The sequence below is a fragment of the Brienomyrus brachyistius genome, chromosome 1 (genome assembly GCF_023856365.1).
Source record: "Brienomyrus brachyistius isolate T26 chromosome 1, BBRACH_0.4, whole genome shotgun sequence".
Taxonomy (NCBI): Eukaryota; Metazoa; Chordata; class Actinopteri; order Osteoglossiformes; family Mormyridae; genus Brienomyrus; species Brienomyrus brachyistius.
Window position 1 is genome coordinate 12923773 of NC_064533.1, and position 18668 is coordinate 12942440.

Sequence of the window (18668 nt, forward strand, 5' to 3'; positions counted from 1 at the left end):
ACATTTCTCTAGTCCGCTATATCCCAGTCAGTGTTTAGGCATCATGGTTGACAGCTTCCCAGAGTAATGTTCCATCTACAAAGGGATCTCTTAAGCGCATCACTTTATTGCACATTGATCACAAGACGGATCTGTGAGTCTGGATGCTGAATTGCTTTATGATTGGACAGTCTTCCAGAATCACAGGCTAACAGCGTTCAGGGCGCCTGATGCTCAGGCTTGTGGCTTCCTTTGGTCTCCCAGGGCAACAGCACTTTGAGAGCAATTAACGAAAATTCCCGATTGTTGTAATAGCTGGCTAATACCTCTATATATAGCCCTCATGTTGGCTTTTACAGTGGCTCAATTGGGCTTCAGTTACCATTTAGTTTCTTTTACCATGTGTCTGCAGGGGATAAGGCAGACCATTAAAACCTCATGGAGATTTATGGGACTGGGTCCATATGGTGTTTAACATTTAATTGAGGGTCTTCTACTGCATTTCAAGTACTCATTCTGTGTCACAAAGCAATGAATGCCCTAGAATGAGTATCATCATGGGCCGAGGCATACTCTTGAGGGCAGACAACTGCTGATGTTCCCTCAATCTTAAAGCCTTTGAAGTGCTCAGCTCTAAGGTGGTGAAATGTAGAAATATCAATGGAGCTCCTCAACGGGTCATTGTGTGTGTTTCGGTTTTAAATATCAATACTGTAAATGACATACACTGCCAGTAAGGCGTATTACTTGATAAATCATCCTTATGTTCAAATCGAAAGTTGTAATAGATATTTTCCCGAACACATGATTGTTGTTCATTAAGAAATTGACAATTCAGGATACAAGAAGTTCCTTGAAGGTCAAAGGGAGCCCTGAGGTTGTTCTCATGATGATTTATCTTCTGCTTTTACAGTCATACTTCTAGTTTTGCACCATATGATTATTTATGGCTACCGCTATAAATGGGTGGTGTTGAAATCGTTTGGCTTATGGTGCCGTGGCAGACAGCAGCGTTAGCGTGTGGTGGGTTTTTAAGCTGTTTCACTAACCCCTGTGGTTGGCTGCCGGTTCATGTAGGAATGCTGGATGTCTGACTTCTCCCCCCCACCTCCGCATTCCCGCCCACTCCTGCATTGTGCTGGAACATCTGCAGTGAAGTTGCAGTGCTTTGGGAGGAAGTTAGGGGAGTCTTGTTGAGGGAGTCGGCCTTCGTTTGTGCAGGAAGGAGGAACCGCAAAGCCTGCGACTGAAGGAAAGGGGCCGCGGTCAACTTTGGCGTCAGCCAGCAGACGTCCGAGGGGCTGTTTTCCTTTGCACCTTGCTTATGATGTCATGCCTTTCGCCATCTCATTCGGAAAGGGCAGGATGACTGGGTCATTGGCACCAGGTCCTTCCTGACAGAGGGAACTCCAGGCTCTCACACTGCACAAGCTGCTGCTGATGTGCTCTGCAATTCTCCTGGTTTGCTCGGATGGACCTCAGTCTCCCCTCCCTGTTTGATATAATCAGTATCACACTGCAAACTACAATAGCCCCTTTCAATACTGTAGCTCCTTTGCAACCCAGTTTTTGTGCACCGCTGCCCATGTGCTCCTCAGAGGTGAGATGGACTGCAGCATGCCTGGTTTTGGCAGGGCTGGAGCTCTTGTTGAACTCTCTCTGGATGAAGTGTGTCTCTTCTTCTCTTTCTTCTGATCGGGGTGTCAGTGATGCTTATAAACACCGAATGCAGTGTTTTCCCACAGTACATTTTTTTATTGTTTTGTTTTGCAACACCTGCGGTGCTTGAGAACCTGTGGAACGGTCCCATTGTCACTCTTGCTGTTCTTTTGTACTTTCCAGAATTAAGGCGTCACAGGTTACCACATCGCCTCTTCTTTCCTCTTATGAGATCGACACTCCGCGGTCTGTCCTCACTTCTTCCGATCTCGCTTTGCGAGGCTGTGCCTGAATGCGAGCAGTTTTATTATGAAGCTTGCCAGCCCGTCTGTGAACTTCCTGTGTGTGAGAGTCGCACACACACATGCACACGCGCACACACATCAGGGCAGGCTGCTATATTTCCCAGGCGATATCTTTGTGAATTTTAAGTATTCAGCATCTAAAAATATGGAACGCTTCATCTGAAAGTCTTTTCTGTGGCAGTAAGTGAAGGATGCTTGGGACTTCTGTGCAGCAGTTTTTTGGTAATGGGTACTGGGGGAATGATACTTATTAGCTTGTCAGTACCCTGGGTGCCTCCCCCCGTCTGAGGTAATCCTGCCTGCATTCCCGCAGACCTGCTCTTCATAACCTCACATTCCATGCTGATTATTCCTTTTTAATTAGCGCTCAGCGTCTCGTGGAACATGGCAGCGCTGCGTGAGACCGGACGGCACCCGCCGGGCTCTGGCTCCCCCACCGTGCTCCCGCTGCGTGCGCACCCCCCCCCCCCCCCACACTGTCAAACCCCGGGCCCCCAGCAGAGGTGGGTGGGGCCCTGCCGCTGATGTCACACGCCGGTCCGTGGCGAGCACGGCAGATGGGAGAGGTCTCTGAAGTGAGACAGTCAATTATCGCCTGAGCGGCTGGCCCGGCGCTCGGCACGTGGATTCCGGGGCCATGTTAACTCACCTCCCGCAGCTCGTCTCTCACCCAGTGACTCACCCCGCTGTCCCTGCGCGCTGCCAGACACACAAGGCCCATGCTCAGCTGGTACATTTAACAAGGGAGCTGTGTCTTTATTCCCCAAAAAATAAAAACTATCAACAGCAAGAATGTGGCGCTTAATTTGGATTCGGTTTCTGTATGCCATATCGAGGGACTGTCTGCTGAGTGTTTGAGTTTATAGATCAGTCACATCTCAGAATAAAATCTGCTCGAATGATTCAGTGCGTGATTAGCAAAGAAGTGTCGTGGGTTTAGTGTGCATGTGACTTTCCTGAGCACGGTAAATTTCAGCATGCATAAGTCGAGCAAAGAACTGAAGAGTAATTATAAGCTTGTGTAAACCTCTCAGTCGTATCATGTTTTAATATTAAGCCAGAATGACTGAAGGCATTTAAGAATTGTTTGATAAAGTTTTTCCCTGACATGTTGTGCTTGTGCATGATGGGTAATTATTTTTTTCTGGATGAATTGTTAGGGGTTCGCCTAGAGGCTGAGACCCAGTTTACTACCATGAAGGTGGTGCCCGGATGTAGTCAAAAGCACCTGAATGGGTGTTTTTTTCTTCCTCCTTTTAGCCCCTATCTGTGAATGTCACCGACTGATGGGAGAAGTCTGATAGGATATAAATTTACATTGTTAGCTTTGGTGGTTTTTATCATTAGCAAACATGCCCCCAAAGATTTTTGAGGAGCGAGACAGGGAGGGATTTTTAACTTGCAGTATAGCAGCGGCTGCTTTTCCTAGTGACTCAGCACCTGTAGTCGTGCCTAAACGCCGCATGCTAACTGCAGACCTTGATATTTATTTAAGCTGCGGTGGACTGCCGTACCCTGGCGGCTGTAAAGCTGCGTTGGTGCATGATGCTAAAGCTCTACACACATGAGCAGCTGTGTATGGGCATTTGCATGCCCAGTCTGCTGAATAGACGCATTGGTGCTGATAAGATTATTGCCGAAGGGGGTCGCATTGCAAGTGTCCCTATGGTTTCCTTACACCGCAGCTGTTTCTCGCCTTCCTCATGTGGGCTGTCTGGTTTGATATGTGAGATTCAGGATGGTTTCATGTCTTGTCCAGAAATCCCTGTAACGGCAGCAGCCACCTGCTCCGGTTCTGCTCCAGTTGGCCCGCTCCGTGGCTCTCGGTCATGCCGCATTGGTTTTCTATGCGAGCACCTCCTGTGCAGTCCGGCAGTGTGGTAACGATTATCCTGACTGCTAACCATATTGGCAGGCCAGTCAAAGGGTCAGCAGAACTGAAAACTCTGTGTAATTCCAGTCCCAGGTTAGGGTGTAGTGTCACCTGAGGTCAAATAAGGTATCTGGGCTGATTTGCTCTGTCAGCCACATTTCACATAATCCTGATGCACCGAACACAGACAGACTGCATTGACGGAGAGGAAACACGGCTGCGAATCAAAGCTCACAGGCAGACACATAACAGGATAGTCGCTAAACACCACAAAAATCTAAGCTCTGAAATGGCCGCAGAACCACAGAGCAAGAGTCAGCACCTCTGTGACCCATTCAAAACAAAATTGGTCTGTCATGAGCTTCACAGAGCTGAGATCTATTTCTGGGCTGAAGTTCAGAATGCGCTTGCATCCAGGGCCAGTCCATAAACCTGTAAGCCCAGAACAATGGAAATAAGTTATTTGGCCTGATGAGTCATTGTTCAGCCTTTTCCCTGCATCCAGACAGGTTTGCATTTGGGGAGAGCTTTCCATCCACAGTCTGGGGTTCTGCAATGCTATGAGCAGCCATCTTCTGGAAGTCATCGACTGGGAGTCAGTCGTATAACAACCGAGGCATTTGAATGAGGCCATATTATAAGACCAGGTGCACAAACTCTTCCTTCATGATGTTCCCAAGGTGATGTTGCCCTCATTCACACCACTAAACAAATTCACATGCCGTGGTCTCATGAGCACTAGATCTAAACATCACTGAATGTTTGCAGGATGCTGTGGATGTCGATTTCCACCTCCTTCATCGCACGATGACTCAGAGTCTCTTCTTCCTGAAGGATGCTCTGATATCCTCAGAGATACCCAGACCGAGATGTGCATGACAGAATTCCCAGCAGAACTGAAGCAGTTCTGAAGAAATAGGGTGACCCTCTTCCATATTAGGTCCTTAATATTTTAATATATTGTTGGGTCTTTACATCATTTTGCCCATCCCCACTATTGTGTACTTTCTGTGGTCGTCAGTTCTGATTGGATGACGAATGAGATGCTGTCCTTCCACAGTCCAGCTTATGGTGTGACCTTTAGAAATATGACATCATGTCCTTTAATCCCAAGCGATGCTCCTTGAAAAGTTCCGTAAAGAAAGGTTACCTGAAAAAAATGTGTCTTTGTCACAAGGGGAGGGACAGGTGGATTTTCAGAGCCTGTCAGGGTCATGTAGGAGGCAAAGGCTATCATCTTCACTGGTCCATCAAGGGTACCAGAGGCACACACCCCTTTATGAGACATCACAGGCAGTCCGACTCTCATGACAAGCCCCCAGTCACAGTGTGGCCTGGGGGAAGCCTCGTTTTTCCGAGCGTGACTGAGTGAATTACACCCCTCGTGTCTGCCATGTGATGTGGGTATCCATTGGAGATGTTCACGTTAGTATCATAGTGCAACTTTTAATGCCTGGAGCTTTTGGAGCGTTACGTCAGTGTAATTGTCTTCAGCTGGTTTCAGGTATGTTTCAGTATATATGTAATAGGAATATCAGTAGATGGAGGGTTTTGCTGCAAGATTAATCTTGTGCATTTTGTGTAAATAGTCTGTAGCAGCCATTACCGGGATAGCAATAACTTGATACCGTTTGCCCACCGCAAAAAAAAAATAAAAAAATAAAAAATTTGACTTATTCACTGTTAAGCGTAACAGGGTCTTTCCCTCAATATATGTTTGCGATAAAATCAGCCGCGCCATGCAGAAGTGTGTGAAATCAACAGCGCAGGTTCAGGGTGGTATTACTTGAAGGTGACCCTGCTGGGTTCATCTGGATTGTTGGCAGACGCTGCCCACAGTGTGCTCCTCCAGCTGCTTTGTGTGTATTGGACACTGTACACTGCAGATGCCATTGAACTGCGATCCCCGGAGAATGAAAGCAAAGCCCCTGGGTCAGCACACATACCCCAAGCAGCCGGGCCGCTGTTGCCTGCATGTCTTCCAGGTCCCAGTCTGCCATGCTGCCCTTAAGACCTCACTTCTATCGCTGATGCCGGACTAAGGAACTGCAGCTTTTCTGCTTTGTATACTTCTTTCTCTGGCTTTCTGGCATGTGATTTGTCCAGGCAACGAGGTGCTGTAATGTTAGAATGGAGACTTTGGCAGGGATTCCAAATTAGCCTTTCAGTTTGTTGTATATTTGCAGTTGTTTCCAGTTAGGCTGTTTCAGTGCCAATTTACAATTCTCAGAACTGTCTCGATAAGTGGATGCTCATCAGTTTTTCTCGTTTAGCTTCATAGGAGCTACTACAGAATTTCACTTGTCTGCGGAGAGTCTCGCATTTGATTAGAATTCCTTTGAGTTATGAGTCCTCATCCAAAACTTAATAAAATTGTTGCATTTGTTGGCTTTTTTTGCTCCAAGATTCAAAATTCATTTATCTGTCACATACATAGTTATACACGTACAACATGCAACATGCATAAATATAGAAAAGGTATAGAAGAAATATATAGATATAGAAGATAAACAATGTGCATATGTTTAATAGTATACCTTACTCTACAGTGTGTGTATATTTTAAGTATATATTAAAGTGCAGTGTGCGACTGTGTTGTGTACTGAACCATAGTTCTGAGGGTAGTGAGTGACAACAAATGGTTCCATATTTATGAGTTCGTATTATCAGATAGTGTCAAAAGTTGTGGTGGCATGTCCTGGTTAAGAAGTCTTATGGCCTGAGGATAGAAACTCCTTCTCAGTCTCTCTCTTTTGCCCATGATACTTCTGAGAATATATATATCCTGTTTTCATGATACAAATTTAGTATGGAAGTCAATTGCAAGCGTGTGTGTGTGTGTGTGTGTGTGTGTGTGTGTGTGTGTGTGTTTTTGTCCCTTAATATGATATGTTGACTGTTTTCCTTTGGTGCCCTCTCACAGTAACAAAAAAGATGCACGCTGAGAGATTTGCCGCACAAAAACGCAATTTTGTTGAGTGCATTCATCGCCACATTGACGTTTACGGTGTGTTCCACTTAGCCGGCTGCGTGAGACAATCCTCTTATTCGCTTAGTGTGGAGAGCAGAGTACCATTAACACACAATCGCCTTTATTTCGCGGACCGATTTCTACTTTCCCAAAATGCTTTAATTTGTTTGTTTATTTGGGCAGGACATCATTTTGAGTTAAAAGAAAGAGTACAGTTAGCGGTAAAGTTGTGTGCAGCTTTTCGGCGTCCCTGCGGACCTCGATGCTGATCCATCTCCCTCGTGATTCCCTCTGTTAGGAGTTTGCTGCCCTGACCAAGGAGCTGAATGCATGCAGGGAGCAGCTGCTGGAGAAGGAGGAGGAGATCTCTGAGCTGAAGGCGGAGAGGAACAACACGCGGGTGAGTGGGGAAGGAGAACCTGCCTGTCTCCGGCTCTCCATGCTGTTAGTCTCTGAGGTTTGTTGTCCTCCATAGAAACAGCCGACACTTCGGCTGTGTGACACTTTCTGTTATTTATTCTTCTGAAGGAAGAACAGTGAAGCATAGATTGAAATTTTAGATTTTGTCTAAAATTATACGGATGATCTAATGTGGCTCGAATTTTTGTGTTTTTGAACAAAAACGGTAACCATTTCCCTCCTGCAGCTCAATTTGGTGGTGATTATATTGTGTGTATGTGACAACACATGCTGATATATTGATATATGCACCACAGCACTGACATGACAAAACATTTTACCTGCAGGGGTGAGCATGTGTGCATAATTCAAAGATTAAGACACCTGACAGGAGCAAAAAGATCAGAATCAATAGAAATCTTACACTGAAATCTCAAAATGGCCTCCATATAAAATTCTAGCTATTGAATTATAGGATACGGATAACTATCGATTAACATAGCTAATAACCACTAATGAAAATAGTCTGCAACTAATTTTGTCATCAATTTAGGTGCATTTAGCCGTTTGCTGTGTAAATCGTGTATAATGACATCATCCCATAGCAATGTTAACATTGGCGTGTTAAGCCTAGTTCATATATCACTTTTCCGTGTGCCGTTACTGTCTGTGCATGGTTGTGCGTGCGGACGCTTGTGCATGTACTCCGTTCAAACTTGAACCTTAAAGGAAGCTTTTGGGGGGTCTTTAGAGGTGCCATTTTTGGTGCAGTATGTACTGACTCCCACGAATCAGTAGATTTATCACTGCCAGTGACAATTGATCTTGTTCATGTTGAATCTCCACCTCTCAAAGGTTACTGAATCGTAGATAACGCGATACAACTTAAATTGTTTTCGAATCGATTTTTGTAATTGAGTGAATTCAGATTATGCAGATGTGCCCAAATATTAGTGGGACTGACGGTAAATCAATTGTCCCGAGTTGGACGACAGTACAGCCCCTGCGCGGAGTGACAGCTGGAAAAGCAAGATGCTAATAGAGAAACAGACGGTGACCGCTGGGGCAGCGGGGGAGGGGGGGGTGTTGCCTGTTCCCCAGCCAAAATCACGGTCATCACCGGGCCAGCACAGATTAAAGGTAACGCCCTGGTTAAGGCCTTGGTTTCGGTTCACATCCCTTGACCAGCTCAGCTGTTGTAATCCTGAGCCAAGATTTTTGATAATCTGCCTTCCTGTAGTGCAGCCTCCAGCCGTAAAGATGCATAAAACGGTGATTCACTCTGGGCTACTGCATTGCGGAAGCAAATATAAATTGTAAATAAATTTATTGTAAATATAGTGGGGACTGTTGACAAGATTGGTCTTTGTCCTGTGGCCTTGAGTTCCTCAGAGCAAGCAGCGACACGGACAGCTAAGCCGACAACACCTGCCCCCCCCCCCCAAACAACACCACATGTGATGAGCGATGTGCCTAGGGTGGTGGGTACAAGCTGTCAGCCTAGTCGGAGGCCTCCCTTAAGTTCATCGTGGGGGTCAAAGTAAATACCGACATGGCATTGAACCTGTGCACGGACACGTCGCTTTATGTTTTGCTTCGCTTAGAAAGATCAGAGGGTCTTGGGAACCCTGGGGAAGTAGCTATAGGAACACGGCAGGTACAGGAATGGCCGCTGGTGTTAGCGGGACTCTGGGCTCCGGCCTCTAAGCCACATCATCGCATCCAAAACCAACATGGGGTATAACATTTTTGTGGCCCTTGTTAGCATCCTCTTCCCTGATAACACTTAAAGGATAAACATTACCGACTGCACCATACGTTTCAGTGCAGTTGGTTATATGCATTAAAGAAGATGGGAGCCAGTGGAGATAGAAGTCCTTTTGGTAGACTTTTCGATGAATTCGAGTTCTTGGGGTTCCAAGGTCAACTTGCCACCTTTCCCGAGCTGGGCATAGTTAGACTAATAGAGGTCCATGTTACTGTAGGTGTATGTCTTGTTAGGAGTGTTATAGGTCTTAGGGGTTGCACGAAAGGTTACCATGTGTTAAATGCTATCTGCCAGTTAATGTGTCCCTGATAGCAATGGCTATTTGTGGAAAATGGGGCAATGCCTGTCACCTGGCAGCCTGGGACTGCGTGAAAGAAGCAGCTAGAGGTTTGGTGTGTGCAGTCATGTGGAACCTTTGGCTTCTTACTGAGGTATGTTGCTGTTTAGCTTTAATGATCTCATCTCCAGTGGGGACGAGACTGCAGACAAGTGGTGGAACAACTGCCACCCTGATGCAGTCAAAACAATCTGGACCTCAACTATATGCAGACAAAGGAGACGGTAAATGAGTTTCTCAGTCAGCCTGCTCTTCACCTCCCACTTAAAGACTTAAATGACTTAAAAGTTGGCGTGGTTGAGTCATTCCTTATCCTGGGTGCTGTCCTGTCCTAGAAACTAACGTGGGATGAGAACATCACCAGCATCACAAAACAGTGTTGGATGTTCCTATGGCAAATGAAGAAATGCAGTCTCCCACCCAAGAAACACTTATCCAATCCTGCACTGTAATCATTGACTCCTCGGACACTGGTTTGGTGTCACATCGCCTCATTCCAGAGGAAGATTGCACCTTACTGTCCGCTCTGCAAAGATTATTATTGCCTGCAGCCTTCCTTGAATCCAGTCTGGAAGGGAGGGAATAAGATCAAATCTGAAACTTCTCACCCTGGACACTATACAGTAGATCCCCCTCGGATAAACGCCTTCTGACCATAAGAGCTAAATCAACTTGCCACTTGAACTGCTTCTTTCCACATGCTGCAGGTCTAATTAATCAAAACTGTCCTACATTTTAATCACTGCTGCTGCTGCTGTGTTCCACTCTATATTAATGATTGATATTGAAGTCTGTCCTTTGATCCACATAAGATAGAAAATTGTATAGTGTATTGTATTGTGCACTGAATTTATTTTGGTCTGTGCGTTCTATGTAACAATTCACCAAAACAAATTCCTTGGACATGCAATCTCCTTGGCGAATGAAATCTATTCTGATTATGATGATTGTATCAGGCAGTGCTGCTCATCTCATTCAGTCGCCTCTGCCTTTGCCTGAATGCCAGCTACGAATCCAGGGTTCATTTCCCAAAAGCATAGTTGCTAAAAATTTTTGCTACTTACGTAGTTGGAACCAAGCAACGCAACGGTTCCAAATATGTAAGTTGGTAATGGGAACTACTTGGAAACATTCACCCAGTCAGGAAAGGCCTTAGCATGACTGCAGGCATGTGGGTTTGTTCTGCATTCAGTCCTTTGTTTATATGATGCTTTCTCGTGATACTGTGTTCTCCCAGTGTCCACAAACCTGCCAGGATAAATGGCCAGTGTGGAAATAACGACCCTGCAGACTGAACTTCTTGGAGAGCTCTTGCCTGCCCTGTTTTTCCTATTAAGTGTTACAATCAAGGAAAAATCTGGAAACTATGTGGCATGCTGGTCACATGACCCACGAATCAGGTTGCTGTGTCAGCTGATGTCGTGATGATGGATTACAGTGACACTGTGATGTGTGTGTGTGTGTGTGTGTGTGTGCACGTGTGTGTGTGTCCCCAGCTGCTTCTGGAGCACTTGGAGTGCCTGGTGTCCCGGCACGAGCGGTCGCTGCGCATGACCGTCGTCAAGCGGCAGGCCCAGTCCCCGTCGGGCGTGTCCAGTGAAGTCGAGGTCCTCAAAGCCCTCAAGTCCTTGTTTGAGCACCACAAGGCCCTAGATGAAAAGGTAAGAACAAGCAGAGGTACATTGTTGGCAGAGATTTGGAGGAAATCATTGGCTTGTGTTGCTGTGATTTTCCCCGGTGGTCAGATGCTACATTCTGTACTGTGACGTGTGCGATGGATGCTACCTTTCATATAGATTAACATGTCACAGAAAGACTCTTGCTTCAGTATTCTGGGCTACCACCAGCTGAAAAGAGAGCCAGGAATCCACTTAATTTCTTTATTGAATTTGTTTAAATCCAGTAATATGACTGTGTGTGTGCGACCCTGTGCCTCTAGTGTTTTAGTCTCATCTTGCGTTATTTATGGTCTCGGCTGTGATATTTCTGCCTGTATAATCAATTCTGCTGACAGCACTACTGTAATAACTGGGTTTCATCATTTGTAACATCTCCAGGGCTCAGAAAAAGAGCCCTCATTAGCTCATATAGCGCGAGCACCAGCTACAGTGTCCATGGCAAGTGGATCTGTTCAGTGTATCATGCGGCAGCTATATGTGGGAATGTTTGTGTGTGGAACCATGTTAGAGACAATATCGTTTGTAGCTTCCAGGACTGACAGTTATTTAATCTTCGTTCTTGTCTAGATTGCCTGGTTACAAGTCAGTTTAATAATCAATGAAGAGAGAGGATGTGCAAAGATATACTTTAGCACAGTCAATCCTGCTATAGTGCCCCACCTTACCTGTAGTAAAGCTCCCTAAATGAGGTGCACTGGCGAGTCTGAACATAATTGAGATTCAAATTATCTTTATTATTTAAGGTTACAAAGGTCAAGTAAAATCAGTCACTGACGTTCAATCTTGCCTGAAATTTCAGCCTGTGGCAGGAACTTAGGCAATAGATGGATTAGTTTAAACGAATTACATATATCTCCCTTAATGAAGTTCTAATCTGTAGAAGTATGACCCGGACCAATCGTAAAAGGTCACAGGAACATAACATAATATTAGAATTTAACATTTAATGATTTTCTAAAATAACTCAGCAGGTTTGCTTGAGTCAATGTTGATCCACAGTTACTTATAGTAATCAGTAACCTTGACATCCTTTTACAAATTCCTCAAGAAATATTATGCGTGATTTTTTTGTGCATAAAGAATGCAGTTGTTTTTAATCATCGACATGCATTCTTCTTAATTAACATGCAAGTTATTACATTGCATTTCTGTTGTCCCAAACAGTGGTTCTAATGTTAGTTCTGTCATAAGATCAGTGGCAGTTTTACAGAATCAAAAAGTTCAGCTGGGAGTGTTTTGAACATCCATGAAACAAATCAGAACATTAACCTTAGGGCACCACTAGAGGGCCCCATGAAATCATATTATTTTGGGCCCCGAAAGCAGACTAATCCAATTAGGTACCAAATTTAGGGCTCTCCGAGGAGCTTGGGCATTCGTGAGGATGTGTAAAGTTGCTGCCAGTTGTCTTCAAGTCAGCTATTGTCATTTTAGCATTTGAATCTCCGCTAAAAATCTACTTCACTGTAAAAGCGCTCCTGATCTAGAGAGCAATGTGGACTAAAGGTGTGAGGAATTAAAGCAATTAATGATGACACAATAGGTACAGACAGAGTGATTCCACAGCTCTTTACAGGATTGTACAGCTCTGTAATGTCATTCTGATTTATGTAGTATCACGTTAATGCTGTGGTAAATGATTAACATTCAGAACTGGATAAGTAATGGCTTGCATTTTGTACCGGATCTGGGGTTCGGGATGGTATGCTCGTGGTGACCAATCTGTGAGGTACGATTTATGAGGTACAAATTTAATGAGGCGTGACGAGAGATGGGGGCTAGTAGCCATCATAGGTGGTGCGGCTCCCCCAGAGAAGCAGGCACTCATGGGATGTCTGTCCACCGCAGGTCAGGGAACGACTGCGGGGTTCCCTGGAGAGGGTCTCAGCCCTGGAGGAGGAGCTGGCCGCCGCCAACCAGGAGGTAAGGAGCAGACCCGGCCTCCTCTGTTTACTGGTGTGACCTGACACAAGTGCACTTCCCCTGCGTATATGCGACGTGAAGATTGACCACTGGCACCAGGACACCGCAGACCCCGGGGGGAGCATGGAAACCAGAGCATCCTGCCTCAGAGGCAGTTTCCCCGCCAGCACATGAACCTGCTCTTGACCCCGTCCTTGTCATTGTGTATCAGGGTCTACCTGCCTCTTTCAATCCTAAGCCACACGTCAATGGTTTTTCTTGTTTGTGCTGCTAGCTATATATTTAAGCAATACGTAGAATTTAAAAATGGAAACCTACAGGAAGTGGTTTATTTTTTGCTTATTTTCAGCTTTTTACACATTTGAAAACTGGTATGTGCAATATATAATGGCAGTCAGTGTGCCACCGAAATAGTACATAATCAAATTTAACTTGATTTAATACATTTCTTGCAGTATTTTGTATTTTTACATTTTTAAATTTATGTATTTATTTATTTATTTAGAGTTCAGGATTTTAGCTTAGACCTGGTCCCTGGGTTCCTTGTGGATTGTTGGTTGGGAACCACTGCATGTCAAAGTGAGCAATTAATTTAATGGCCTTTCAGATACCTGTACTGAAAGAGCTACAAATCAGGGAAACCTCTGAGCAGCTCTTCCGCCCGCATGAGGTCTTTTTCCATATTGCAAAAAGAGTTTGCTATAAGTTATAAGACCTGTTTTCTGACTTGTACTAGGATACACATACTCCACACTCCCCAAGATCATCTACATGCGTCTGTATGCATCTGTAGCATTTTCCATCATGCATTTCGACCAGAAGGGAATGATTACACCTGGCAGTAGATGTTTTGAAAAACAACCAATGACTATTTTGAAAACAGTAGTGTACTAATTTCAGGAATACACTGTGATGCTGCTGAAGATCTTCACTGTTGATCTTCACTGCTTCTGCTCACAACATGTCTGCTGCCACCTTATGAGACTGAAGCAGAGCTGATGCTGGGAAGGAGAGTGACAGGAACCGCAATTGAATGGGGATGTCCAAGTTTGGACCCCCCGGGGATGGTGTTCATGTCACAGTGGTGACTCCTTCGGAGTACTAATTGATTCTGGATGGAGATCAGTGGTTAGCCTCTTGGTGTTAAACGGTGTCCTCAGCAGGGAATGGAGCAAAGGCCTTTGTGGGTTTGTCTGTGATTGTTATATTATTTTATTAGAATCCAGGGTGTTTTATTTATTGCAATATATGAATTCAGCTCGTTCTAAGGCTGGCACACACAATGCACCCAGCAATTATAAACGTGCTGTAATGAATAATAATCCTGGATGTGGAAATTAAGAGGAGTATTGAGAATTGCAGATTTTATTATGAGGAGTTTTCCACCAGCATTCATTCATTGCGAAACAGTGTAGCACCAGGTGTTTAAATTATTGAGAGGGCAGAGTATACAAAATTAAACTCGCCTCAACAATGGTGAGAGTCTAGCCAACGGTGAGAAAGCAGGAAGCATTCTGTGCTATGAAAGAAGGGTTTTTGGTGATGATTTCGACAAAGACACCAACAGGAACGAGTTTTACTGTTATTATTCACTATTTTCTTACTTTCATGTTTTTGTAACTATGCATGTGGGATTAGAAGAGTGAAAACCTTACATTATGCATGCCTGCTTTATTCTCTGGTTGACAAAATGTCTGTGAATGAGCAGTGAAATTGTTTTCTAGGTAATCAAAGTAAATATACTGTGCTATTTCAGGGTTGTTGAGTTGATTTGGCTTTGAAGGTCTGGTTTTGAATCTTTAGTGTGAAGATCAAGTAACTGAATAAAATAACTGAAAGGCACATGTGTACCTCAATGGACAGTCGGCGATGGGCTGGATTCGCACGGTAGCCTTTCAGCTCTGATGGACACTAATGCGAAGTCTGTCGACTCATCCAACCACACCAGGACTACAGCACATCAACTACCCCTGTGTGGTTTATCGTAATGAGTCTCTACATGCCACATTAAGAATAATATTAAAAGGAATTTACGAGGGTCTGGCAAAAGTAAATGCTAAGACGTACATGGGGAGATTTATAAGATCTGTGCTTTGGGATCACTGGCATTGCTGAAAGCTGTTTCTGCACATTTGTGCTGACGGTTGTCGTCTGCAGGGCACCCAAACATGACCTGTTTGATTCCTTTTCCTGCTGTTCAAAGGGATGAGGTCGACCGTATAATTATGCGAGGATGACTGGATATCTATATTCTATTAATTACAATAATGATGATGTACGACAGTTAGCACAGTGTGCAAAGTTTACAGTGAAAGTACAGCAAAACTCGCAATTAAGAAGAAGCTGTGGGCCATAGTTCCAAAAACTGAACAAAGGCTGGAATGTTATTATGCTTGTGGGGATTTGTTAGTTATGATACACTGCTGAGTCATTTTTAGAGGAGATCATAAGCTATTTCTTATGTTGAAGTCAGAATGCTTGCTCACAAGTATGCTATTTTTCCTGATCATTTAATTTTTTTATTTTTTTTTGTCACGGATTGTGAACTCCTCCATTGTTGACTGCCATCATATATCCCCTAGATTGTAGCCTTAAGGGAGCAGAATGCCCATATCCAGAGGAAGGTAGCTTCCGGGGAAGGAGCAGACGACCTGTTGGATGGCACGGACACCGGTCTTAAGGTCCATGGCAAGGTGGGGGTTCACCGTCATGCAGAGCACTGTCGTGCAGTCTATAACACAGGAGCTCGCTGTCATTCAGAACATTGTCAGGCAGCCCATAACACAGGGGCTTGTCATTCAGAGCACTGTCAGGCAGCCCATAGCATAACTCGCTGTCATTCAGAGCACTGTCGGGCAGCCCATAACACAGGGGCTCGCTGTCATTCAGAGCACTGTCAGGCAGCCCATAACACAGGAGCTCGCTGTCATTCAGAACATTGTCAGGCAGCCCATAACACAGGGGCTTGTCATTCAGAGCACTGTCAGGCAGCCCATAGCATAACTCGCTGTCATTCAGAGCACTGTCGGGCAGCCCATAACACAGGGGCTCACTGTCATTCAGAACACTGTCGGGCAGCCCATAACACAAGGGCTCGCTGTCATTCAGAACACTGTCGGGCAGCCCATAACACAGGGGCTCGCTGTCATTCAGAACACTATCGGGAAGCCTCTCGCATTTTGTCTGCTGTATTCTTATTTTTTGCTCTGCTTATCCTGTTAAACAAAAATGAATTCACAAAAGAAGTAAATACAATTTCTCATAGCCAGGAAGTGACTGTGCTTGTTATTGTATGCAATATTTCTCTAATTTTATTTTTATTAATAAATTTGAATTGTCACAAATGCATGAAATGGCAAATATTGTTGTATCTCTGGGGCAGTACATTTATAATGACTTGAACCATCGCAATGTCCATGTTTTTTTAGAAAATGAAAAATTCCAACATTGTTTCAGCAAATCAGGGAAGCATTATTTAGATCAAGCCATTTAGAAGTTAAATATGGCTGTAAATATTTATAAAAAGGCATAACACATTATAGCTATATTCATTATGCATTATGAATGCTCTATGAAGCTGTCATCTATAATGCACTATAAATACCTTCATAATACATTATAATGGTATAAGAATGAAGGATCCTTTGTTCTGCATTATGAAGGTGTGTGTGTGTGTGTGCATATATGTGTATATATGTATATATATGTGTGTATGTGTGTGTGTATATATATATATATATATACACACACACACACACACACACACATAGGTGTGTTTGTATGCATATATATAGTATATTTAGTATATATAAATAGTTATATCTGTGTATACAAGCACAATTGTAATTGAAAAATTGCAGGTTCGAATCCCTGACCAGCAAGGCACCACTGTGGTACCCTGGGCAAGGTACCGCCCCCAAGCCCTGCTCCCCGGGCGCTGAATTAACTGCCCCCTCCATGTCACGATGTCACATATGGGTTAAATGCAGAGGACACATTTCGTTGTTGTGCACCATGCGTCAACAATGACCACTGATCACTAAATTCTAATGTTTTATGAATGCATTATAGTGCAGTATGAAGGTATCTATAATGCATTATGATAACTGCTTTAAGAAAAGTCTTACCGGAGTTGGTATCTTTTCATGTGGGGCACAACATCTCTGCATTAGGAGGGTGTTATTCATCTGTCTGGTCGGCAGACTGTTTGGCTGTGTTCATTTCTGCAGGATGGTTATACTCAGCAGGCTACTTCATGGGAAAGGGGTACAGTGGGTGCCTAGACTAGCAGCTCTCCACTGTCATGAGCCAGCTTATTTGGACAGGAGTATGTCACAGATTTTATCACTAGACGGCTGCTAAAGATACTAAAACTCTGTCATTGAAGGCTGTACAGTCAACCAGCTCCTGGGATTGCTGGATGGTTTCTCAGATGGTAGGGAGTGACCTGACAAGAGTAAACCAGCAGTAACCCTGGGAAGTCCTGTGCTTTACCATTTTCTGTACCTTTTAAAAAAGACAGATCTCTCCCTCATAACATTGGTCTGGCACTCGAAACTTTCCCTGCTATTGGCTGAGGTAATAAAATCCATCATCCAATCACGTTCTGCCTTGTGTTTCTGTTCTCCATGCAGAATCAAGTAACATAAAATCATGGTAAGAAGGATGTGTTCTCACTGCTGTACTTCAGGAGTGTCCTTCATGCTCTGTGCAGATGTGGGCTATCATTCTGGGCCAGTTTTTTAAGAAAATCTACCTAGATTGTAGTAATACATTAGAAATTAATGGAGAAGTTCACCTTTTTAAAAAAAAATCTATTATCGGCCTGAGTGTATTAAAGTCTGAGTGAATTGTGTGTAGCCCGATTTAGCACGTCCTGTTCCTGCACTCGATGAATCATTGATCAGAGGCAGTACAGAGAGGGCTAATTAGATTCATCTCTGCAGATGGATGATTGCGGATGGGCAGCTGGCCCTGATGCACGCGGTCTTGTGTACTTTGCCGACCACATTGGCACGGTTTCAGAGTGCTGTCTATCATACCTCAAACATCAAAGCTTGAGACTGAAACCAGCATGGCTTTTGTGCGTTACCGTTTACGTCGGTGGATCACGCAAAACAGGCATAAATACGGACTTGTGGTCATGTGGTTCGCACACTACCACATGTCACATGTGATGCCTTTCACATAGCATTGAAGTGGGACACATAAAATTCTTTTTAAACACTTATTAAAGCTCATCTACTGTGTGTGTTCATAGCCAATTAAACTTCAGGGTTCTGCATCTCTTCACATTATGGAGGTTAGCTGTCAGAATCAAATCTGAGTTTGATAAGTGAGTGAGTGTTTATACACAATTTTCTCTTAATGTTGGCGGAAGGAGGCCTGTCTCTTTCTAAGCATCCACCCAGACCCCTGAATATTTGACTCACACTTATAAACATGTCCAGTGACTGCTTATTGCTTTACACCAGCCTTATCTGCTGTGTTTATGAAAAGTATTGCTGCTCTGTGAATTCTAGTTGTGCGTTTTTCTATGCATTGGCCTTGTGCCCATTATCTGTCTGCCTGAAGCTGTCAGATGGGCATGACTATATTTGTGAAGTGTAATCCCAGGCCCACAGCTGTAAGTCCCGCATCCAGTGTTTACGGGAAGCTCAGGTGAGCAGAAGCCCGTTCTCGCCTCAGCAGAGCCAAGTCATTAGCCGCCATGTCGAGCCAATCAGTCACTGCCGAGGGGTCTGAGGCACTTCCTGTCACTCTGCCATTATTCTC

General features: G+C 44.3%; 1 protein-coding gene across 6 annotated transcripts in view; it reads left to right on the forward strand.

The window, feature by feature from the left end:
- The window catches only part of ppfia2 (PTPRF interacting protein alpha 2), a 128528-nt gene that overhangs the window by 77276 nt on the left and 32584 nt on the right, over positions 1 to 18668 (forward strand). For all 6 annotated transcript variants that reach the window (XR_007397239.1, XR_007397234.1, XM_049010054.1 and 3 more), the window contains exons 3-6: positions 7086 to 7187; positions 10788 to 10952; positions 12819 to 12893; positions 15476 to 15586. Coding sequence is in view for 4 of the 6 variants with exons in the window: in XM_049010054.1 (XP_048866011.1) it covers positions 7086 to 7187; positions 10788 to 10952; positions 12819 to 12893; positions 15476 to 15586 (453 nt within the window). In the remaining 2 variants the exon portion in view is untranslated. The remainder of the gene's footprint in view (positions 1 to 7085; positions 7188 to 10787; positions 10953 to 12818; positions 12894 to 15475; positions 15587 to 18668) is intronic.